Raw genomic sequence first — 24,982 nt, forward strand, 5'->3', positions numbered from 1 at the left:
TCTTTCCTCACAATTAAGAATATAATCTGAAATGTGAAAACTGTTAGTTACAGAAAGAAAGTTCCCAGCTCTCTCTCTGCACTGTAGTGTTGAAGAGAAGTTGTGTAGTTTTCCTCATTAGCCTGTGGTACCGCATCCTTTCCAATAACAGAAGAGAACCATACTAGCTCTTTAATCTATGTGGAAACGAGATGAAGAAATGATGATTTTTTCAATCCCTCTGTTTATTTCAGATGAGGGTTTAAACAGAAGATATTCCTTTAAAAATGCCTCATCTGGCATTCCAGCTGTGTTCCAGGATTGCTTTACCTGATGTACAGTTAACAGTATGAGTTGTTTTAATTTGGTCACTCATCAATTCCACTCTAGTGCTGGGGTATCTTAAAGTCAAACTGATCTTCCGTAGAAATTTCTGATTGTAGTGCAATTTGTAATCCCATTTCCACTCACTCAGACAAGGGAGCAGTATCAATCTCATTTCTTTTTTTTAAAATGGACAGACATGTAGGTCTAACACAGATTTATTCTAAGTTAATCTCATAATCTATGTATTCAGGTGAACTGAAGGTTAAAACTGGCAGGATGTAATCAAACCCAGGAATATCAGAAACTAAATATGTGTAAGGAAGAATTGCTTTCCTTCAAGCATCACATCAGGAACTGTAAGGCAGAATGATGCTTCTGCAAATGATGGCTAAAAAAGTATGACCAGTTCTCTGCTATGGAGAATGTCAGTCCAGTACTGGGACTTCTGAGTCCTCTGGCTTGTATAAATCCGATTGGCAAAAGAGGATTAGCCAAATTTCACTTCCTTGTAGATGCTTTTCCTGTTTTTTAAAATCTCTATTTTGTGTGTCCTTGGAATGAGACCCCTGAGGGAGGGGGGTTGCCCTAGCAGTGTTCCAGGTACATCTCACAAGCTCCCATTGGCCGCAGTTCCCTGTTCCCAGCCAATAGGAGCTGTGGGGAGCAGTGCTTGGAGGCAAGGGCAACACACGGTGTCCTCTGCCCCCCTGCACGGGGGACAATACCACAGGCTGGATCCAAAGCCCTGAGGGGCTGGATCAAGCCCACAGGCTGTAGTTTGCCCACCCCTGACTTAGATTGTAAACTCTTTGGGGGCAGGCACCATCTTTCTGTTCTGTTTTGTACAGCACTTAGCACAACAGGGTCCTGGTCAATGACTAGGTGTAGCAGAGTGCTGACTCACTGGCACAGTGCTTCCTGCTGGTTGTTTAGGAATTAGCTCATCCAGCACACAGAGCACCTCCTGGTGGCCAATGTTTCACCTGCCTCAGGCCCCCCATGTCCTTCCCAGACCCCCTTACCCTGGGGTTCTGCTCACCGCAGTACCCCCATATGCTGGGTCTCCCCTCCCAGGGGAACACTCAACCCTCTACACGCACCTTGCCTGAGTGGCTACTACCAGTCATCATATAGCCTCCTCCCACTGAAGCAAACTGCAGTCTGTAAAGGCCACTCATCATTGGCAAGGGGGTTGGACCAGCTGCCTCTGCCTATTTCTGGGCTGCACCTCTCAGCCCCAGTACCTGTATAGGCCTTTATCAAGGCCTCAGCCCGGGGAAGTTTGCCAGGCTGGAGCTCCCCAGCTCCTCTTGCCCTTCTCCAGCGCTGCTCTGCTTCACGTACCCTATTCCCAGGCAGCTACATCCTTCTCCCTTCAAAACTAGAGAGAGAGACTGACCCAGTGCTTTCCATAGGCCTTCTTATACTCCCAGCCTGGCCCTGATTGGCTGCCTCAAGCCCACTCCTGAGTGGCTCCCTGGGGCAGCCTTTCCCAGGGCTGTTTTTAACCCCTTCCACACTGGAGCGGGGTGACCTCCCCTCTACGCTAGGGCTCCTAGGTGCTACGATAATACAATTAATCAACAAGAAGTAGCAGCACAAGCCTATTAACAGACAGTGTGAAGCCTGGTGCTACAGAAATTGGTATTTTGGTGAGTGAAGGAAACAAAAATGCTTTTTCATTCACATTATTAGATTGTGGAACTCGTTGCCACGGGATATCATTGAGGTCAGGAATTTAGCAAGATTCAAAGAGGGATTGAACGATGATATGGATAACAAAATATCTAGAGTTGTTATAGCACTAAAAGAAGAGTTTTGGAAAGGATACAAAACCAGTCATCAGGGTTTAAGACAATCTCTCAACTAGTTGGGATTAGGATGAGGCCTTCATGGGAAGACAGATTACCCCAAATCTGCCTATTCTGGGTTTTCTTGCACTTTCCTCTGAAGCATTTGGTATTGGCTGTAGTCACAGACAGGCTACTGGACTGCATGGACCTCAGGGCTGATCCAGAATGGAAGTTCCTATGTTCTTGTAAATATTTAGTCAGTGGAGACATAGGCAAGAGTTTCAGAGTAGAAAAGATGATAAGAAAAGGGCTGATGCCAGAGAGCTCTGAGGAGCCAGGGTGGGTAGGCAGATAAGAATGTGCAATATATTTAAAAAAGCGGTTAGGGACTGAGGGAGAAGTTCATGGAGTTTATGTTGAGGAATGGCATGGCTCAATCAGCAGAGTTGAGGAGAGGATGAGAGGATTTTTCTAAACAGATAAATGCCCGTTTCTTTTCTAAGCTTAGTTTTGAGTCTACATCTATAGTAGCTGGATCTATAATGCCTGGATATTACTAGGAATTGCCTGGGAATCTTGTGTACATTTTGTTACAGAATATCCAGCAGTTCTGCAGAACTCTCCCCTCGCTTCCCGTGAATCTTGTTTCTTCAGAATTTGTATTGTTTAATTTGTTGTTTATTCTGTTACATTAGAAATTGATTTTTTTTTGTTTTTGTTCTTGAATTATATTTTCTTTGTGCACCTGTAGGAGGGAATGAGACTAAAAGTATTGTGGCTACTTGGTCCCCTTTCAATCCATGGACCATTTCCACTTCTCAGGGTAGACTGAGCTCTTGAGAGCAGGCTGAGATCACAGACTCGACAGGGGTAGCCAGTGACAGCATGTCGCAATTCAAAACCTGTTCTCTTTGTCCCCCCCATTCCCTCTCTCCCCTCCCATTATTGTTCATATGGGTTGCACTAGGGCTACAATGAGCTACACTCTTAATGGTAGAGGCCATGGCCTTAGTTTGTAGTTGGGGTGCTACAGAATGTCTTTTTCCTGCTCCCCTGCTTTTGGCATGTGTCTCCATGCAGGGTTTGAGGTCTGAGGCTGCTCCACTGCCATCTGGCCATGGATTGCGCCTCCTTTGCTTCGTGTGCTAATCTGTTTAGCTGCCATTCCTGCCGCTGCTAATAGTGTTAACACCTTGTGAGGGATCAGTTCAGCTTTGAACAGATTATTTTGTCTTTTGCTGAATTGATCCATCAGGATCAGTTGCTAAAAATGTTAATATCTTGCCCAATGATGATTTACACGGGGCCCCTGAGGCGAACCTTAAGACACTTATTCATTCAGGGTGAAATTCACCTCTGTACGTAGGACTTGCACAAGGTCTAGGCACCACATAAGTCCCATATAAGCCCTCAAAATGGGGCTTACAGTAAATAAGGATTGAGGTGCTGCATAAGCTTTTTGCTGGCTCTCTGCACCCTCACAATGACAACACTATCCAGCCTTAGTGACATCATAGTCACTTTTTATATAAACTGATACTACACAAGCTGGTATTTATCAATATTCTGGTCACCAGATACTTTCCAATTATTTTGTTTAATCTGCAGACAGGGGCCAGAGTCTAATCTCAGTCCAAGTAACTGTTGACTTCACTGAAGTCAGTCTTGTTTTTACTTCAGTGTCATGGAGCTTATAATCTGCCTTGTGTTGCAAATTCTTGCTTTGTTGGCCTGAATGAACCTCCATTTGTTTTAAAATTTACTTGTGGCACTCAGGATTGGTCCCAGACAGAGCAACAGCAAAAAGGAAAATCCATTAAAAATAGAGCCCCAAAGTTAGCGTGAAATGAATAGAAAGCCCTTGTGCTGAGCCACGAAGAGGAGGAATTCATGAGACATCAGCAGGGAGGGTGTTGCATACATGCAGGCCCACTCCCCAGCTCATTTCAGATGGACAACTGAGACCAGCGACAGCCTGGTTGACCTCACTTGCCTTGTGAGCAGCAAAATGGCTGTTTGCGTACCTCACGCCTAAATGACGAATGGCCATAGAGACCATCAGCAAAACCTTGGTTTGAAATCAGTGCATTATTCCAATGGGGCTTTATTTCGGCTGGAAGCAATGCAGGATGCTATATAACTGTCCACAATATTGTCCCGGTCACTTTTTGCTTTAAATGTTTTTTCAAATGTTATAAAGCAGCTGTCAGTGATTCCCCTCTGACACAGAGTGCTCCCTTTCAGATGGGCACCTTAACACCAGGTTTACTGTCCTACTTCCCCCCTTGAGTTTCTAATGACTTTACAACAGGCTGCTTGTCTCAGTAATATGCCTCCTTACGGCCAGTTTATTACAAAACTCTAGTGCAAATAATCTGTAACAAAAGTCCCGAAACATAGTCCACTTCTTACACCCTGCTGCCATGCAGTCCTTAAAATCCCATGTGATCTGGTCAGTAGACATAGCACATACCACACTCAGGAGCCTTTCACTGCTCCTGGGCACCTCTTCAGTTCTCTCCTGTCCTTCCAGGACAGCTGCCCCAGCCCTTCCAGCTGCAACCCCCCAGCCTTTCTGCTGGGAGCTCATCCTCATCAGGGAGCATCCAGCACTGTCCAGTTCTGTTAAGCTCACATCTTAAATAGGCCAGAAAGTAGGCCCTGCACCTGTTCCCCAGTCCTCTGTCACCCTCCGGTTCCAGTGCAACAGTGTGGAGACCTCAGCAGGTATGCCCCTCCGCTGCTTGCCTGCCTTTAGCCTGCTTTGGCCCTCAGCTCTGGCGCTCCAGCTTGCAACTCCCTCTGCTGCTTTCTTGCCTTGCATTCGCTCCAGCTTGGGGAGTTCATCCAGAAAACCCCTCTTCTGCCTTCACTGAGGAACCTTCTACAGTTTCCTTTAGGGACCTCCTCCCTCTCTGAGTCTGCCCTGCTCTCATAGCTGGCCAAACCAGGAGAACCTGTTCTAGCACAGGGGCACTGGACCAGCTTCAATTAAAGGGTCAGCCACCCTGTGGCAGCAGCCAAACTATTAAACTTTGATAAAGGTTTGCTAACTGTTCTGCTCTGTTCAAGTTCTCTGCACCCATCTGTGGGGTATCTGAGTGCCTGCTGCCCCTAAGATTGGGTCCGCCCCAGTGCACAGGGCCCCCACAAGCCCAGCACACCATTGGAGCCCCACTTTCCATGTAAGTGGTGTATCAGTCCCTTGTGGGGGCTGAGCTCTCTGTGACATTTTTCATTGAACTCAAATGAGCCAGCATAACAACTCCTGACATTACATGTCCATCATACTTTGCCTTTACATGTGTCATTTTACCCAAGGGTCTCCTAATGCTTTTCAAATATAAACTAAGCCTCACAATTCCCCTTGTTTGCGTCCATATTAAAGATGAGTAAACTGAGCCAAAAGAGGCTAATCTTCAGCACATCCTCTGAGGCATCCTCAACATACACTGACTTCACTGGGGATTGTTTGGTGTTGAGTATTTGCAAGAGATGCTCAGTACTGCTTAGAATTGGACCCTGAGGCCCAGATCCACAAAAGTATTTAGGTTCCGACCTTCCATTGAAATCGGTAGGCATAAGGTGCCTAAATACCATTGAGGATCTGGGCGTTAAGTCTGCATTCTCGTAGCAAGTCAGGACCTGGAATTGATCCCAGGAGTCCTGTGTGCCTGTCTTGTGCTCAGACTTTTAGATCATGCTCCAATGTCATGTTTCACTTATTTCTTTGTCTTTAGGTACTGGCGTCGAGCACTGGGCATGCAGGTTAGATATGCCAACTATGATGATTACCGGTTCTGTTTTTCTTATCGAGGGAGACCTGGATTCAAACCATCCATACTGATGTTACATGGATTTTCAGCCCACAAAGATATGTGGTTGTCTGTGGTCAAGGTATGTTTCCATTTTTCTAACAACAAATGGATACTGCCTTAGCGAGAGAACACTTTTACTTGCAGTGCTGTTGGTGTTGTGAAAGAGGGGTCTCCTGCTAGCACATTAGGAAGCTTAGCTATACTGATCACAGCTATGACAATTATTTTGGAAAACTAGAAATATCCTCAGTTACTGTACATATTGATCATCTGATGCATTCCACCCCTTTTGTCATTCAAAGTTTAGAGGATTTATGCTTCCAGACTTAATAATGTCATGGCTTGTTCTATACTACAGAGTTAGGTCGACGTAAGCTGCCTAATGTCAACGTACATGCTACAGCCTTGTTGTCCCCAATGTAAGTGCCCTACTACATCAACATCATAAGTCCACCTCCACGAAAGGCTTATGTTGGTGTACACAGGGTGATGTAGTGTCTGTGTAGACGCTGCGTTAGTTACGTTGGCTGTTGGATGTCATTCTTGTCAATTTTACGGTTCCTGCTTGGGGCTGGTGGTGGGCTGCTCCTCTTCGGTTGGTGGACATGCTCCTGGTGAGGACATGCTCCATCTACACAAGGAGGGTAGCGTGGTCATCGGCCACCTCAGTAATTACTGCAGTGGCTGTAAGTCGACCTAACACAGGTTGATTTAAGTTTGTAGCGTAGATGTGCCCATAGAGTTTAAGGTCAGAAGGGACCATCAGGTCATCCATTCTGACCCTCTGTATATCACAGGCCCTTAAATCGTACTTAATACGATGGAGCCTTTTCTTAACAGCTGGAGTCTGGTGTATAATAATTCTGGTGAATGGGTCATTTCTGGTATTTAATCTATGAGGCTAGATTTGCACTCTAGTCTGTGTCAGCACCTAAGCAGAGTCCCTGTGGAAGGCCCTTAAGACCCAAAATCTGCTTGAGGAGAGGAGGTTGTGGTCTCAGAAAACAGGCTTCATCTCCTTAATACTGGAGGTGTTTTTAGGGGCCTTTCACCACCCCAAAAGTGGGTGTTACTGGCCAGAGTGAACGTGTACATGGGATGATTATGGGAGGTACTTATTTCACACTTCCCCACAGTAACGCCTACCTGCAGAGCTCCTATGGAGCCAGCAGCAGGAAGTAAAGTTGCTCTCTCCCAGCAACAACTCTGAGGGAAAGCAGCAAAGGAAAAGCTACCTGTGCTCTGCTGGAAACCATCTCTATGCGGTGGCAAGGCTGTACTGTGAGAGAAGCTTTGCGTGCAGGAAATCTAGCCCAAGGTATTTAATCACTTCTCATGCTGGGTGTACACATACCAACATTTATAACACAGTCCCTTTTTCCCTCCCCTTCTCTTTTTCTTGGATTCGATTTTTTTTAAACAATAAAACTTCCTTAAGCTTATAAACGACAATACCAACTCACAGTGAACTAATGTAATATGGTGCAGCCATTGGCCACACTGTGCTAATGAGGACAACATTTCCCAGCGAGATTTTAACAGGAAATCAATATTTTCCTCACTGTAATTACCAATTTCCTTCATAGCATCCTTCTCTAGGCTAACTGCCGAGCGCTTTGTTTCCGCAGTTCCTTCCGAAGAACCTGCACTTGGTTTGTGTTGACATGCCTGGTCATGAGGGAACTACCCGATCATCATTAGATGACTACTCCATCAATGGGCAAGTTAAAAGAATACACCAGGTGATGGCCTCAGCTGTGTTCTGTGCCTGTTCTTCTCCATGTCCCCTTTCCTGGGCAATCAGGGTATATGGGTTTGATTTGTCTTTGAAGTGATTGGAAACCAGGATTTCTTCTCTTTAGAAGATTGAAGGTGAAACATGGAGGGCTATATTGTGCTCTTGGCTCAGCCCTGTGCAGATGGCAGCATGCAAGTGTGCTGCCTCAGGAAAACCCCAGAGGAGTCATTCCCCTGCTCTCCTCTTCTTGCAGGGGAAATCATCTACTCCTGGCTTGTAGCAAGTGCAGTGTACTTCTCCTTTTCCCTCCCCTCCTGCAGCTCAGCTGTTCATTCCTTTGGATCACTAGATGGGCCAGTATCGGTTTTGCTCCTTGGCTCTCTTTAATGTGCTAAGTTGCAGCCCTGCAGAAGGAACTTCGCAGAGGGAACGTGTCCATCTGTTCCTTCAAGGACTAACCTCCTACCATGTGACTGATTAGCCTGGACAGTCTTACTGCTTCGGGCACATTCAAATACGTTAGAAAATTCAGTGTGCAAATTACAGCTAGGACCCTGTGTCCCAGAATCAGATGAGTTCTTAAAACCCTGCAGCTCACAGGAGCTTCGTATGATGGGAGGGCTTTTTTGTACTTTGCTGCTCAGATTATAAAATGTGTAAATTTTCCTTTCAGCATAATGGCGTCATAATTAAGGGATATGGCAGGGCTGAAGAAAAAAGCCTGTAGTGGGGTGGGGGGAGATGGGACATGGAGGCACAGCAGTAGCATTTTCCCCAATCATATACTCTGATTGATTTCAGTTCCTCTCCACCCACAAATCTTTTCAAGAGCCAGCAGTGAAAATGGGCAGGGATCCAGGATCACAACCTACAAGCCCGCCTCCCTCCCCCCCAAGTGACTCATGCACCACTCTATCAGATTAAAAGCGACAAAGAGTCCTGTGGCACCTTATAGACTGGTATTGAATCCCAATCTTTGTAAAAGCTGCCAAGTGCCTCTGCCCATTTCCTTTGGCATCATCAGCAAATGCCTTCCTTGTGACGGTGTTGCTTTTTACTTCACATTTGATTTAAGTATATAATATATTCTGGGCCAGATTCTTATTTATGCGAACACCTCTGCACTGCCACAGTGGTGTACAGGGTCAGGCCTCAGTGGAGAGCGTTAAATCTCTCCTAAGATGAGCTCTGCAGCAGAGCTCTTAAAACGGAGAGGCGGTTGGTAAGATGCTGCAGAAATAAACAGCAGGTGAGGGGCCACATTTTTGTATTTTCTAAGTTTGCATTTTTCCCCCTTGTCCCTTATTGGCATTATCAAGATGGATGGGGCTGGAATGTGGGAGAGAAGAGGAACAAGACCAAGCAGGAAGGTGGGAGGAGGTGAAACAGGGACTGTTGTTCTCTATAACGTGGATCAGGCTGCAGTTTATTTTCGTTTATTTTCCTTTCCTTTAAAGAGGGATGTAGATGAGGCTGGATGGTTCAGAGGCTTGGTAATGGCCTGTGGAGCCTTTAAGCCTTAGCCGTTCCAATCTCACCTGGGTCAGTAGTGACTGAAAGTTATCATCAGCGCTTGTTTGCTACCCTTGTAGAACCTAGAGAACCTGGGCCAGGAACCTGTGTTTTTGTTTGTCTGTCAAGCACCAGCCAGACCTGTGAAACAATAAAAATAACAACAGGAAAGGAGAGTAGTGTTCTCAGTGCCGTTCCAGTGGGCAGGTATCCTGTCACAGACGCTACTTCCACGCTTGTTGCTATTTAAACAGTCTCAGCAGTGGCTAAAAACTAACAGGTCACAGACCCCGAACTACTCTGGTAGCTCTCAAGCTTGTTCTCTTGCTCAGGGGCAAGGCACTTTGCTGGGACAAGGTGGGGAAGCTTACCGTGCTCTGTGGATGGTGATGTCCACCCTCAGCACTGTTAAGCCAACACCTTCCATGGGAAATACGTTACCTTTTATTTAAAGAGGATGCACGGGCAATCTTAAGATTCTGTGGATCCACCACACTGCTCTAGCTTTGCTTTTAGGATTTACTGCAATGCTGCCAGGACCTCATGATTACTATATGCTGTAGCTTTGGAGTTTATTTTTTCTAATGACTCGGATTGTAACTGTGCAGTTGCTCCCTGTGGCCTCATTGCCCTTTCCATTTCAGTTTGTTGAATGTATCAAGCTGAACAGAAGACCTTTTCACCTGATCGGCACCTCAATGGGTGGAAATGTTGCAGGAGTTTATGCTGCTCAATACCCAGCAGAGATTTGCAGCCTGTCTCTTGTATGCCCTGCAGGTGAGTGGCACAGTAAAAACAGTATGGAAGGAAGTAGCTAGGTATATACCCTGTACCAAAGGAACCTAGAGAACCTTGGGCAGTACTGAATCCAGTGTAAACTTTGTGAATTAGATAGTGGGAAGAAATACTTGGCACCAACTGAGACTTTAGAATCCAGTTTAGATGTATTTATACTCCATAAGACTAATTAAACTCTAACAGAACAGTGCATGTACTCCTGGAACACAGCACATGAAGTATGAGATAACAAATGCTGTGAAAGCTGAATTCCAGTCTCTGTTCTAAGCCCTCTTTTTCACAGTTTTCTCCAGCAAACTCCTGTTTAGGCTGAAATGTTCCATGCTTAGTTGCAGCCCAAAGGTGACTTTTTTTTTTTTAATGATGTGTGCAGAAAACAATGGGTTTGCATAGCTCAATGTTGGCTGAAGCTGGGGGGACAGACAATCTATGCGTTTGAAAAATATTGGTTCTGAATTTATTTGAGCTGCGAACGTTTAAAATGGAATGTTCACACGTACATAGTGGAGGAAGAATCTGGGCAGAAAGAGAGCTGCCTTAATTGGTCCCCCCCCCCCAAATGCCCACTGCAGAGGAGGACGACACACATCATCAGCACCTTTGCTTTCTGCTCTCTTGGAGCCTATGCTACACCAAGGTGGAGGTTTTCAGAAATTGCTATGCAAAGAGTAGCTTTGCTATCTGTTGCAGGGGAGGGAGGGCAGAGATGGAAGTATAGGTAGGAGGAGGGACCAGGACATGAAGAAGTATTTGCAGGCCCAGCTAAAGAGTTGTTGTTTCCTCATTGGCTTTTACAGATCAAAGGGTTGTGGCTCTCCCAGAGTGGTGGCATTTGGTATCACAGCAGCTACTTCTGTTATAGACACATTGAGAGGTAGCTGGAATCCTAAATGTGGACTCTTACATCTTCATAGGGAGGCACAGAGGTTTAGTTCCAGGAGTGCCATTGGAATTGGAATGAGTTAAGAATGGCCATAGTAGTTCAGACCAGTGGTCCATCTAAACCAGCATCTTGTCTTCTGACTATGGCCAGTACTCGATAGTTGCCCAGTTCTGTCCACTCCCTCTCCCTCAAGAGAGGGAGTGGACAGAACTGGGCAACTATCAAGTGATCCATTCCCTGTTGTCCAGTCCCAGCACCTGGCAGAGGCTTAGCTGTGGGGCTAAATCCCCACGCAGCTCTGAAAGTTTTGGTAATGTGTGTGTAAATGTTTAGCGTTGTATGTAACTGAGAGATTGCTAAATGTGTCGTCTCCAGTTTTCAGCATGGTGGAAAGAAAATCCTTGGACCTTTCTTAAAATCAGTTTTCTGTAATATCGATTTGAGTAGAAACTTGTAAATTGAAACACCTTCTACCAGTGATGCTTCTTGCCAACAGTCTAATCTTAGCTGTTGGGTAACTAGGCAGAGTCTGCGTCAACCTTTGTGCTCTGTGTGATTGTTTCTAAGGGAGAGGGCACAAAGCTGTATGGCTTGGACAGGAGTGGCTGAGATGAATGAAAATGGGGGTGGGGAGGGGTCAAGAGAGGTGATCTGAACTGACTTCACAAGAAGTGTCTGTTTTAAACCTGCAGGGGGATTTAGCTGTGTAGTCTTATCTCTACAGGTCCAATCCTCGCATACAGTAAGGCCTCTCTACAGCACTCTGGCAATTTAAGATGTCTTGAAATGGGTGTAGATTACATTGGCCCCACTTTAAGACATCTGTACACTGCCAGAGAGCTGTAAAGAGGCCTTACTGTAAGTGAGAATTGGGTCCTTCCTGTTCTGAAAGTCTAAAAGGAAAATTGCTTAGTTGATTCTTCCCAAATCTGCCACTAAATCTCCTATGCTCTCTCCAGCTTTTTGGAGACTGTTACAAGAAGGGAAGTTACTCAGTAAATGTGAATTTTGAAGTACCTGGTTATGCAGAATTTCACATTTCATCAACTTACTCTCCTGTCTTCATACCTGGCCAGACTATTCAGAACAAGCTAGGGAATTAAATGCTACAAATGTGTCTGAGTATTGGCACAGCTTTATCTGCGTGCAGGAAAGGTTTTGGTGTTAGCCCCTGTTGTCAAAACAGCTGCTGCTGCTTCTTATCCAATAAACTAGTGATTCCAAGGCAAGAAATAAAGGGCAAAGTGGAATGTTACCTAGTTATCACCTGTGCAGCTCTGGAGAAAGAAAGTGATGTGAATAACTGTCTCTGTGTGTGTGTCAGGCATCTATGAATTAGAACCAGTGGTTCTCAACCTGCGGTACACATATCCCTGGGGGTCTGCAGAGGTCTTCCGGGGGTACATCAGCTCATCTAGATATTTGCCTAGTTTTACAACAGACTACATGAAAAGCACCAGCAAAGTCAATACAAACTGAAATTTCATACAGACAATGACTTGTTCATACTGCTCTATATACCATACACTAAAATGTAAGTACAATGTTAACATTCCAGTTGATTTATTTTATAATTATAGGGTAAAAATGAGAAAATAAGCAATTTTTCGGTACTAGTGTGCTGTGACACTTTTGTGTTTTTATGTCTGATTTTGTAAGCAAGTAGTTTTTAAATGAGGTGAAACTTGAGGATACACAAGACAAATCAGACTCCTGAAGAGTCACCTCCTAGTGAAGAGGTTTGAAGTAGAACTGGCTGGGGAAAATTTTTGCAAAAATGTTGTGTAAAACCTATAGTGTCACTTAATAATAACTATTTCATTCCATTGTTCTGTATTTTCCCTGCAGTGCTCATTGTTAATTTCCCAGCACCTAGAGATAGCTTAGCAGATGATGCACACAGTAATAAAGTGTTGGTGCTTCAGGAGTTCCCTGTCTGAGAATTCAATTTGGTGGGCAAGTTGCTGTTGCCACCTGCGAATTGTATGTCCCACATCATGAGGAGACCTACAATGTCCTGCTGCAGCTTAACTATACAAATAATTACAAAAAGATAATAGAAAATGGAGATTTGTTTGTTGTTTCTATCTTCATCAGGATTTTTTTTTCTTTTGTTTCTGTCTTCCTGTATGTGATGAGTTATTCAACCCACTAGCTGTTGGTGGTATTACCATTCCAGCAAGCAAACATCCATTCATAATATATGTAAAGTATTTGTCAGATTGCATCCTGACTTTCTCCGCACCCACTGTATGCTCCTAGCTCCCCTTCTGCATCTCCTTCCACACCTGCAATTGAGTACTCACCTTCCCTGCTGCTGCTTCTGGCTTCTTCCTGTGTAATGCACTGTTAGTGTATCAAGGAAATGCACTTCCTATTTTATTAAAGTGAGAAATTCTCTGCATAGTGTTTGGGAGGCAACCAGCTACGGGAGCAGTAGGGTCAAAGTTATGGTGAGTAGGGAGGACTGGGATATCATTTGGTAAATAATATACATGTGTAATATCGCCCCTTGGTTGAATGAGCAAGCAGGCAGGAAGGCCATAGAAATCGGTAATTTAGTTCCCCTGGCTGAACTTCAGTCATTTTCAGGAATAGATTATATTGTACATGTTGTATATTATATTATATTATATTATATAATTACAATATAATATATATAGTCATAAATTTTTAATTCCATAGATGGAACTGGGAATGGGATTCACTGTTTTGTTTTGAAGGGAGGTAAATTATGGCCTATGCAAAGTGGCAGTGTTCCTTTTGATAGGCTTTTAAAAATTTTTAGGAAAAAGGGTTCTGGAAATTAGAAATCAGGAGAAATCAAGATCTACCAAGGAATGAGAGAAAGAGAGAGGATAAAAGTTATTTTGTGAGAAGACTGACAAACTAGCTGAAATTCTGGTTTAACTGAGAAAATACAAAGGTTCTCTCATCCTCATCCACTTCACACAATTCGGTAAAATTGGCAGGTTCCATTTATGAGAGACTCCCACAGGACAGAGATGCCATGGTGTTGCAGGGCAGAACCGTATCTTGATTAACACTTCGTTGGTCTCAGTTCATTTTGAATAGTATATGACAAAACCAGAAGTTTTATTTTTCTTCAGAAGAACGGGGGACTGGGAGGAACACAAAGCAGGTGTGTGTTTGCGCTGTGTTTAGTGCTATTAGTTTGATTACCATAGCTATTAGTGGAGGCTGTCATGACTGTGTGAAAGTTTACAACAGTCAAATGTACAGTACACCCAGAAATAACTACCTTTTGTGGCAAGTTGCCATCTCTAGGAAGGGCTGTCTTCTTGTTGTCACTGTTTTGGATTTTAGCATGTGGTTATTTTTGTTCATCGTATATAGGTCTGCCATATCCAAAGGATAACACATTTCTTAAGCGTCTGCGGGAGCTGAAAGAGTCTGAACGTATTGACAGGATTCCTTTAATTCCATCAACGCCAGAGGAAATGGCAGACATGCTGAAGCTTTGTTCTTATGTACGCTTTAAAGTACCTCAGCAGGTAAGAAATCCTAGACAGTCATCATCTTTAATCATGACAGAAGGTAGTAGACTTGGCCAGGATGGGCCATAATCAGAATAACTCTCACAGAGAGAGTGAGAGGGCAAGCTTGCCTCTCACTGAAATTCAAGCGTTTTAAACAGAATGGTTGTGTCAAAGACAATGAAACTGAAATGATACAATCTAGGATGTATCTTAGAACAGTGTAATTCTCCAGGTAATGTTGCTATATATTTATAGAACGGGAAAGAAAGAACTGTTAGCAATTTGCACAGAATGCTGGCCCCCTAAGATACAGTTTGAAATTGTCCATCAGGGCAAGAAATTTTTATTTATATTTGTTCAGGTCCAATCCTGCAGTCTTCACTAGATCAAACAGGCTTTGATTCATCATTGATGTGATCCTAGCAGAAGTATATCTGAAAGTATAGAGAGTATACTCCAAAATATAATTGTGGCATTTGTGTCTTCATGCTCCGTGAAAGAAGCCAAAAGAACTAATGAGAAGGTGTGGGACTTCTGCCAAAATCCCTCTCTCCTCCCATTTTTGTGCTCCAAATCAACTTGGAAGGTGTCACACTTATGACTAGTCTTTCATTTTGAGTATCTCTGAAATTGGATCTTTACAATGACTAATTTTGTGTGATTAAATCAGGAAGGATTATAAACGACATACAGGTTGTTGGATGTAGAAGGTCTGGCGTTTGCATAGTTCTACCGATAGCTTTCCTATCTTTTTGACTTCATAGAAACTTCAGAAGGTTTCTGTTCAGAAATGTAACTTCTTTAATGCAACCCTTGCAGACAGTGTCAGGTCAGTGCTCCTGGAGGTCTCTTGCTCCTCTGGTGCCGCCCTTCTCTGGAGATTTGAGAGATTTGAGGGATGAGAATATTAATGGGAAAATATTTTCCACAGTCTCTAATTTTCCATAGACTTTAAGGCCAGAAAGGGCCATTATGATCACCCTAGTCTGACCTCTTGTATAAAGCAGGCCATAGAACCTCCCTCAATAATTTCTGCATTTAACTAGTATCTTTAGTGGTTTAGGCCACTTTCCTTTTTTTTTTTTTCCAGCCATACTTGCCTGATGCTTCCCTCTTGGAAGGATCTAGATTCTTTGGCAGCTTTCTGGGAAGTCTGGATGCTTTTAGTATATATAGATAACAGGAAAAGCTAGATAGACAAAAAATTATTGTCCAGTACATAAGAGACTTGTTTGTTTGTTCTTTTTTTAGCAAATTCAATGGAAATGTTAATTGTTCCATTGTGAGGAGAAAGGAACTTAGCAATATGTTTTCCTTAGGAAGTCTTTGATTAATAGATTATAGGAGAAGAGGAAATGTAAAGTAATGCCAAGTATTAGTAATGCCAAGGTAAGGTAATGAAAAGTATTAATTTTTATGTGAATAATAAAGAAATGTATGATAACTCTTGAGACAACCTGGCAAGACGCATAGTCTGGCTTAATAGCAAATTCCTACTGAACAGTATGAAGGACATTTTTCTGCTTCCTTTTTATCCTGCAGGCTTGTAGCCCCTTTATGAGGTGTCAGATCTTGTGTGCTTACTATCTTGCTCTGCAGCGATGTAACAAAGCCTTGTTTCCCAGGCATTATGGCAACAACCTGTCATCATAAGGTGTCTCCAAGTCAGCTTGTGCTTTAATTACGTTGTGTAACGCATAAAAGGACAGACCCGAAGAGGTCCCAGAGTCAGATTCTGGGCACAGTCTTGTCCAGTGTCCTCAGGAAACTTCTCCACATGCTGTCACCTGAGTGGCAGTGCGTGGGCCATGTGTGGTGTGTCTGTTCTCTTACCCTGATGCACATTTATTTATTTATAGATCCTGCAGGGCCTTGTTGATGTTCGCATCCCGCATAATGAATTTTACCGGAAATGTAAGTGCGCTGATTCTGCTCTGCTAGAACCAAACACAAAGTCTCTTGATCTGTAGCCTAAATACCCAGTTTGCATACAAATCTTTCCTCCTCATGCAGAAGAGGACCTAGTTGCCTCCATAACAGGGTTTTTCTGTGGTGGGTGCTTCACCAGTGTGGAGATTCCCTGCTGGTGGAGGAGTGGGTGGGGACAGTGTCATGGGGCATGCATCATCCCCGCTCTTTTAGCCAGCCTTCTGAGGAGCTAAGGGTGGAGTGACACAGCCAGAGTCTATGTATCTCTTCTGCACCTGTCTTTCCCCTGCCCAGCAGTATTGTGAGCTGACAGAATCCCCACGCAGCTCCAAACAAACTACATATTATTCACAGAGGGTCTCCCCCGAAAAGAGAAAAAGAAAACAAACCCTCAGGTTTATTAATCAAATATTTACTCCAGAAAAACCCTGCCTGCATCCCCAGCCAAATCCTTCTCCATAGGCTTGGCTGCCCATCAGGACCTTACTGTTCCAGGCCCTAGCTCCCCCTTCTGAATGTAAGAGAAGTGGGATAGAGCAGCTGCACCTGCCCTGGTGGATCCGCTTCAGGGGCTGAAATAAGGGGGAAGTAATGTGGAGGGGAGTGCTGCTCCCCTTCCCATTAAAAGAATAGGGGTTTGCCACCCTCCCCCAGCTCCCTGACTTGGGATAGCAGCCCTCCTCCTCAGCTGGAGCAGTTAATTTCCCCCCTCCTGTTTGTATCTGGTTTAATCATTGGTCAGCTTTAATTAATGCCTGCTAACAGAATGGGTCTGTTGGAGAATCTTGTCATACTAGAGGTCACAGACATGCTGTCCTGCCACTGATGGATCCTGGAGTGATCTGTGGTTTGTGGGCAGGCCCTATATCCTATTCTGCCTCCCCCATGGGCCAACTGGGGTACAGTCCCCTTGAGAACACAGTGGTGTTTTCCTCCCACTGTCGCCCCGTCTTGCAGGTTTTCCTTATTCAGGCAAACCCTCACTGGTGTCCACAGGAGCCTGCTGAAGGAATAAAGGAAATCACTCACTCAGGATTCGGGCCACGCTGATTTAGCAGTAAATGGAACAAATCCCACTTGTGTTTGACTAATTCTTCTCTGCTGAAAAGTATTTTTAGAAATTACAGATGAAAAGTCCAGACACGCTCTTCATGAAAACATGAGCAAGATTAAAGCCCCAACGCAGATCATCTGGGGAAAACAAGATCAGGTATTGCTGCCGCTGTGCTGTTTTATTTTTTTTATAAAGGATTGGTGCTCCGTTTCCATCTGTATGAATGTTACATAAGCAGCTAGCACTAGTGACTCGCATCGTGTTTTAAAGACCAGTAGTAAGAACACAAGATCCCCAGGGATCTCCCAGTCAGACAGAAGTCTATGAAGGAGGACAGGAGGGAACAGACAACAGAAAGGAAAGGGGACAGGGAGAGCAGATCTGGGAAGGGAGCTGGCTACCAGGAGCTCAGATTCTGTCTGCTTAATTGTCATAAGGGAGGGAGCAGCTAGTGGAAAGCTCACTGAAAGAAGTGGGCTTGGAAGAAGAAATTTGAAGCGAAAACGGAGTTGTCTTGGCAACGAGGAAGAGAGAAGCTGTTCCTTGGGTAGGTGGCAGAGGAAAAGAAAAGCACGAGGATGCAAGACTGGGAAAGAGATCCAGGGAATGTTAAGGATTGAGGAGAGGAGCATGTGCGTGCACACGTTTGCAAAGGAGAAGATTATGTGTACATGAGTGCAAAGGAATACAGGAAAACAGGCTGAGACATAAGCAGGGGTGGAGCTGTGTAGAAGGGAGACTATAATGTCAATTCTCTCCTGCACCAGAGCCCCTTTATGTGGTAGTGGTGGCCTAATAGTGGTGAAAGTGCTGCAGGGATAGGGAACTCCCCTGCCGGAGTAGCCCCATGCCAGTCCCCGTCTTTCATAGGTGGGAGGAGGTGGGGAGGGAGGGAGGGAGAGAGGCCAGTGTACTATGCTCTCTGGATCTCTTCTGCTTCCCACGGCTCATAAGAAGCCATGAGCAGAGCTTGAACTAGAACAACTGTGAGATTCCTTTAACTTATACTAGGAGCCAGGCAGGCTCCGAAACAGCCCTGGAATCCAAGGACTGAAAGGTAAGTTAGAGCCACTTCTGCCCTGCTCTGCCCCTCCCAACCACACCTATTAGGGAACTCAAAATTGGGGCCTATATTGTGGGATAGAAGGGGAAATGTAACACTGTCAGAATCAGTGGGTGGTCTGAAACCAGCTGGAAATAGGATGGATTTTAAAATAAAAAGGAGTGATGAGCTTGGAACTCTTTTTTTTTTTTTTTTTAATTTTAATTTTAATTTTAATTTTTTTTAAAGAGTGTAGTGCTTGTGAAAGGTACCCTAGTGATAACTCCTTCCCAATGGGAGTCCCTGCTTCCCCTCCCACACCACCCATAGGCTACCTCTCTTTGCCAATGGGGCCATGTCCACCTTGAATAGAATTTGCCGGATAAGGGCTGGTTTCCCCTTCATCTGCTTGCCTGCCGTGGAGTGTGGGCTGTATGGATCCTACTAGTCATCTTCCCTAGTTACCCTAACAGAGGGGGGAGCGGACACTTCTGACAGGAGAGGTGCTACCAGCATTGTTGGGAGAAGGTGCTTCTGGAGCCCCTGCTGATAACTGGTAAGAGGGAAGCAGAGTTCAAACTGTGGCTGAGGATGCTGTAGAGTAGCCTGAGTTGCCACAAGACTTCTAAACCAGGCAGGGGAGCCATAGAGAACCCTAGTCTCATAGATCATGTTAAGTGACAGGGAAATTCAGATGAAATAGAAATAAAAGTAGAGACTTGCATTTGGACCGGAGAGATGTCTATGGTGAACATTGTCAGTGGAACTGGGTAAGTGGTGGGAACATTCAGACTCCGTTCACGTTGGGAGCAGAACTCTGCTAGCCACAGTGCTCATTACACTTGGTTGTTGCTGTTGGGGTTCTAGAATGGTTTACCGCATCAGTACAAACAAGGGTTTTGTTTTGTTTTTTGTCTGCAGACCATGTTAGCGCATTGTTTATAAAACTGTGCTGCAGGGGATAGAGGTGTATTATGTACCCACTTACGTGTATGCGTGTGCACAAACATGCACAGAGTGCCTAAATTGTAACCACTGGGATTCTGTTGCATGTGGTCAGTGCCTGAATTATTCCCACTATTAGGCTTGGCTTTAGGATGACCAGACAGCAAATGTGAAAAATCGGGATGGGGGTGAAGGGTAATAGGAACCTATATAAGAAAAAGACCCAAAAATTGGGACTGTCCCTATAAAATAGGGACATCTGGTCACCTTACCTGGCTTGTACACAGTGTAGGAAGGCCAGAGGAGACACGTGGAAATGAGCTATTCCTGAAGAATCTGATGCGGGGAAACAAATGCATTCCATAGTAATTTAGTATCCCACTTTGATGTAAAAATACACAAGAGATGATTTAAACAAGGTCATGGAACAGCCAATAAAAACTTTGATTAAACTCTGAGACTTTTTTCTTTGGTTCTTACTACTTTTTCTGTCATTCAGGTTCTGGATGTTTCTGGAGCAGATATCCTAGCAAAATCTATTTCTGACTGTCAGGTACATATTTTGGAAAACTGTGGACACTCTGTGGTAGTGGAGCGGCCCAGGAAAACGGCCAAGCTCATACTGGAATTTTTCGCATTGGTGCACAACACAGAGAACAATAAGAAACTAGCTTGAACTTCATGTAGAGTTAAGCACTTGAACATGTTTTGAGTTGTGAATTACTGATTATGTGATAAGTTCTCAGGGATCTTGTACAAAACATGGCAAACGTGCCAGAGTCCCTGAGGAAACCAGAATCATTGATATTTAAAACTGTAGCGCTAACAACACACAGTGACCTAAGGGATCCATTGAGCAATCTCCATTTTTTTAAATATAAAACTAGAAAATCAGAAAATTCTAGCCATGGAATGTACTGAAAACTGGGAGTTTATGCAGCCCATGATATGTGGTCATATTTAATGTAAAACTTATTGGAACATATGTGTTAAACGTTAGAATATGGAAGGAATAAGTGAAGAAGAGATTTAAGGTATTTCTGCTACTTAGAATCTATTGCATTGCATGATAAATTGTTATAAAAGAATTCTGACGTTCCAGGCATTTGCTGAAGTGCTGTTGCTATAACTCATTAACTTATGATTTATGCAGAAAATGAAGGCAACAGATAAAACTAGTGCACAAAAGGAAAAATGAGTGTATGTCCAGAATGTTTACACTTGCTGTGGATGGATTTTTACTCCCTGAACAGCTCCTGTGTATATATACTGCCTTAACAGTTTAGAATATTGAGGTGTTTGTACAATCTGGCTTTGCTTAAAGGGGGATACTTTCTTTTGATGTTCCACCCATGTATATAATCACTCAAATATGGAGAGCAGTTTCAAGATGGTTATTAAAACAAGTGGAGAAAAACTCCTGGAGCCATTTATTCTTTTAGGTTTGGGGCCTGATTAAGCAATAATACTGTATATAGATGAGTGAACGAACAAATTCAGGTTAACACGAGGGTGTGAGGTCTTAGATCTTTAAATTATATTGTGTTGCTGAATATTTTGATGTAAATAATGAGTTTCTTAATGAATTCTGTGAATTCTGTGATTGTTAATGTAATTGAAAACAAGGGTAACAGATTTAAGCTTAATGAGATAATTGTAATATTGGTTAGATGCTATACAGGCTTGTGTATTTCTTACACCTTTTTACAATACAAATTGCTAGCAGATGCATTATAAGCTCCAATGGAATGCATTTTAAAATATAGTGGTGCAGAAAAGTACAAAATACAGTAGTGTTTCCTTTGATGATTTGTATGTGTAATTAAATTTATAGTCATAACTTTTATCTAAATGAAATTATAGCAAAACAAAAGAGCCAGACTAGTTACGTTTTGTTATCTGTGATGCACCTTTTATGACATGTAGAGATTGATTCTGGACTGCCTCACCCCCAGAACTATGCCGCTCATGTCCCTGTGTACTTCAAAATCAGCTGCTGTGCATGCGTTCAAGCTATGCAGCAGTTCATGCCGCAGGACTGATGAGAATCTGCTCCTTGGTCTCAAGCATTGCTTGTAGTTAGTAGAAAGCTAAAGAGTGCACTGTCTCCTTGAAAGCGTGTGGGATGACATCATTATACAGCTGCCACCACTCATTCCCTTTGAACTCCTTCCTTGGACATCAGCGTTAGACATTTTTTCTAGACTGTAAAGATTCTTGCAGACTGTATATTTCTATTTAAGCCTGCATTTCTAAGAGCTGCCTTTGAGCTCTTTTTCCAATGTACTATGATCTGTATATATATTTGAAACCAATTGCTAGTCTGTCTTTTGTTTTTAAAGAGAAAAATCTTCTCTCCTGTTTTAGCAAAATTAGAAACATGCCGTTACATTAATTGCTTGGTCATTGTTTCCACTCTAGGAATAAATACAAAGTGGCTGACAATTTTATTTGTGGAAAGCTGGAAAAAAAGTAGTTAGATGTTTACATGGTTTCTAGAATATGCAAAGGACTTAAATTATTATTAAAATCTAGTAATTTACAGAGTGCTCCATGCATGAATTTTTCATTGGTAGGGGGAGGGGAAGGGAGTAGATAGTGGTGTCCATCGAGGGGATGGTTATTTTGGTTGATTTTTGAAATTTCTGTGAACTCTGGGTTATTAAAGCTCCATTGCAATGAATGATTACTTCAGAGTACCAAGAGACATAAAGGTAGCAATGAGGGCCAAATTCTGCTTTCTTTAAAGTCAGTGGAGTTTTGCCATTGCATTCAATGGGAACAGGATTTGGGCCTGAAAAGCTTCAGGTAAAATTGGATTTCAAATGGCAGATCAGGTACATAGGTTCTAACTGATACACATTCAGATTTGAACAGAGATCTGCCACTTTTCACAGATGACTGCTCTAACCACTAGTCAATGGAGTATTTTGCTGTGGGGCTCTCTCATCCTCTTTGGTTGAAGTTCTTCCACTTACTATTTAGTTATTCAATTAAATTGGGTGAGAGAAAGAGAATGACTCTATAAGCCTATGAATAGGGCGCTCCCCTGAGAGGTAGCAGATCATTGTTCAAATCCCTTTTCCTCCCCTGGTAGAAGGGGGACTTATACCAGTGGTCTTCCACATCACAGGTGAGTGTGCCAGCTACTCAGCTAAAGATTATAAAGAAGGTTGGTGTCACTTTGTGGAATCAAGCAGTCTCTGAGCACTCCTACCAGCTTAGATCCCACATACGATTTAGGCAGGAACATGTATCTTGCCCCAGTTCAGGGATTGCTAGCAGAGATAGGTGCAGGAGAGGGGTGGAGTTTAGGATACACTCCTCTCAGCAGCGGCTCCTATTTGCTTGTTTCGGCAGCTCCCATCCTAGCATGCTGGGTTTTGTGGATCATAGTTCAAGGCACCTCTCCCTCTCCTGTCATTGTCTAGGGAGCACAGGCACATAACTTGGGCTTTGTGGATCTCAGTGGTGTTCCTGTAGGTTTTTTTTCTAGGTGCCTAAAAGTTTGGCATTGCAATGCTCAGCGTCACAATGCCTAAATCCTTTTTGTGGATTGGGCCTTAAAGATCTCTCATTACTGATCTCCCCTTAGTGGATTTTGATGACTGTTAGATACATTGATTTAAGGGTGTTTGTATGACACAGCTCAGGTGTAAGACCCACCCATCAAATTTCTAGAGTAGGATATATACCTGGTTCACTGTAGCCTGAGATTCAAATACATGATAAACTGGAAGCATTTGCAGCAATCTGGCATGAATGGTCTGGTTCTCCATCCTTTACTTTCTTCAGGCTGCTTTATTGGAATGAGATCCTCCCCTTGATCCTGTCTTCTTTTCCAGCACTCCATTTCCTTACTCCTTAAACCTCTGGGAAGGCCACAGATCCCTTGTATGGGCTGTAACTTGAGAACCACTGTCCCAGCAGATCATCTATGTAATAGCAGACCATTTTCTTCCCAAAATTAAGTAGTAACCGTGGCATTCCAAAGAAGTTCAGAAGCAGCTAAATATCGGTAAACCTCACTATGGCAACAAGAAGATAAAAGAAGCTGATCTTCAGGCCTAGCCCAGAAGAATCTGCAGAAAGCATTTCATTTTCACACAGAAGAAAACCTAGGATTGTCAAATGATGAAAGCTGGAAGGTGACCCAGGCATCACCATTGTTCAAGGGCAGTGGGCTGAAGTACCACGAGATCTGCCTCTTAGGCAGCATCCCTCATCTAGGTGTCGTCCTGCCATAATGATCTGTAATAGTGTGTAGACCTTAACTGAAATTAAATAGTATTTGTTAGTCCTACTCTTTAACAGGCACCTTGATGGGTGTGTTGGTTGAATGCAGTTCTTGTTTTACAGAATGTTTACTCGTGGTTGGGCTTTCATTACTGAAAAATCTAAAATTGACTTAATCTTGGGCTGCAGCATTAAGAGATTGAAGTGGCTGTGGATGCAACTCCAGAAAGCTTACACTTACTCAGGATGTTTAATGGGAAGCTGGCTAGACTCCTGGCATCTTCATGGGGGACTGACATAATGCAGGGAGTTCAGATTACAAATTTGAGACTGTTGCTATTTTAAGTTATAAAAATCCATCGGTCGGTCTAGTCTTGTGCAGTTTATTTAAAGGTGATGTCACTCCTGATCTATGATTAATTTTAAGTGCAGCTCCAAGGCACTTATTCCCTGCTGTTTTGTGATGGATTTAATCATTTCTCTTTCATACATTCCTGTGTTCTCAGGCTGTGACCACTTCAGCAAGGATGCACTCACTTATGGACCCACTTCTTTGGCCTCAAAATACTTAACTCACTCAGCTGCCCACTGGGGCTCCATGGACCATAGCTTGAGAAGCAAAGCGTGTAGATGCAGTGTCCCTTTGAATCTCTGCTTCTGGGGTTGAATTTATGTGTTTTTAAAGCTGCATACAGAATAAAGCATTTGTAGAATGGATTTTATATACATGTATGTCCTCCTGTGCTACTCTGGATAGACTAAGTAGCTGAGTTTTATTGCAGAGTATACTCAGGATGAAATTAAGTGAACCTGCATCAAGGTGGCTAGGCAGGCTTTGTGGAGGTGAAATGCACCCCCAACCACCCATCAGGCCAGGGATACAGCGTGTCCTCCAACCTCTAGCATTTGCTATTCCAGTCTATTTTCTAGAACAGCAGCTGCAGTTTCTGTGCTAGTTGTGTGATGTGAAATGATCACTGGATCTGTATAACCCCAGCTCCCCTGGCCTCTCCCTCACTGTAACATGACAGAGATTGAGTGGCATGCTGGAATGGGACAGGTACCCTCTATAGGACAGATCCACTGATATCCCTCCTTCTGCACAGCCCCTCCTGGTGCTTATGTGATGCAAAGGGTCTGGGGTGAAGTTTCTGTGCATTTGTTTTTCTGATCCAATTATCAAACCAAGTATTATCCATTCTTCCCTTTTCAGAAATGGGTCATGTGCATAACAAGCTTTGTCTTGGCCACAGGCAGCTATAAGGGGTGCAGCAACATCTAAGGAAAATTGTGTAATGGGAGGGGGATTATGTACAGGTGCCATATATATTCAGCTTCATGTGTCCTTGTGTGATAAGGCCTTTCTCAGGGGTCACACTCAGGCAGCTTCAGCACACTTGCCCCTTTCAAAGGTCTTGTGGGAAGTCT

The 24,982-nt window shown here is 43.6% G+C and overlaps 1 protein-coding gene across 2 annotated transcripts in view; it reads left to right on the forward strand.

The window, feature by feature from the left end:
- Positions 1–21,825, forward strand: part of ABHD6 (abhydrolase domain containing 6) — a 34,110-nt gene extending 12,285 nt beyond the window's left edge. For both annotated transcript variants that reach the window (XM_030570141.1, XM_030570142.1), the window contains exons 4-10: positions 5,840–5,996; positions 7,546–7,659; positions 9,812–9,944; positions 14,206–14,363; positions 16,208–16,262; positions 17,387–17,487; positions 19,818–21,825. In XM_030570141.1, the coding sequence (XP_030426001.1) occupies positions 5,840–5,996; positions 7,546–7,659; positions 9,812–9,944; positions 14,206–14,363; positions 16,208–16,262; positions 17,387–17,487; positions 19,818–19,994 (895 nt within the window). In that variant the 3' untranslated portion in view covers positions 19,995–21,825. The remainder of the gene's footprint in view (positions 1–5,839; positions 5,997–7,545; positions 7,660–9,811; positions 9,945–14,205; positions 14,364–16,207; positions 16,263–17,386; positions 17,488–19,817) is intronic.
- Positions 21,826–24,982: the final 3,157 nt, after the last annotated feature.

This window comes from Gopherus evgoodei, chromosome 7, assembly GCF_007399415.2.
Source record: "Gopherus evgoodei ecotype Sinaloan lineage chromosome 7, rGopEvg1_v1.p, whole genome shotgun sequence".
Lineage (NCBI taxonomy): Eukaryota > Metazoa > Chordata > Testudines > Testudinidae > Gopherus > Gopherus evgoodei.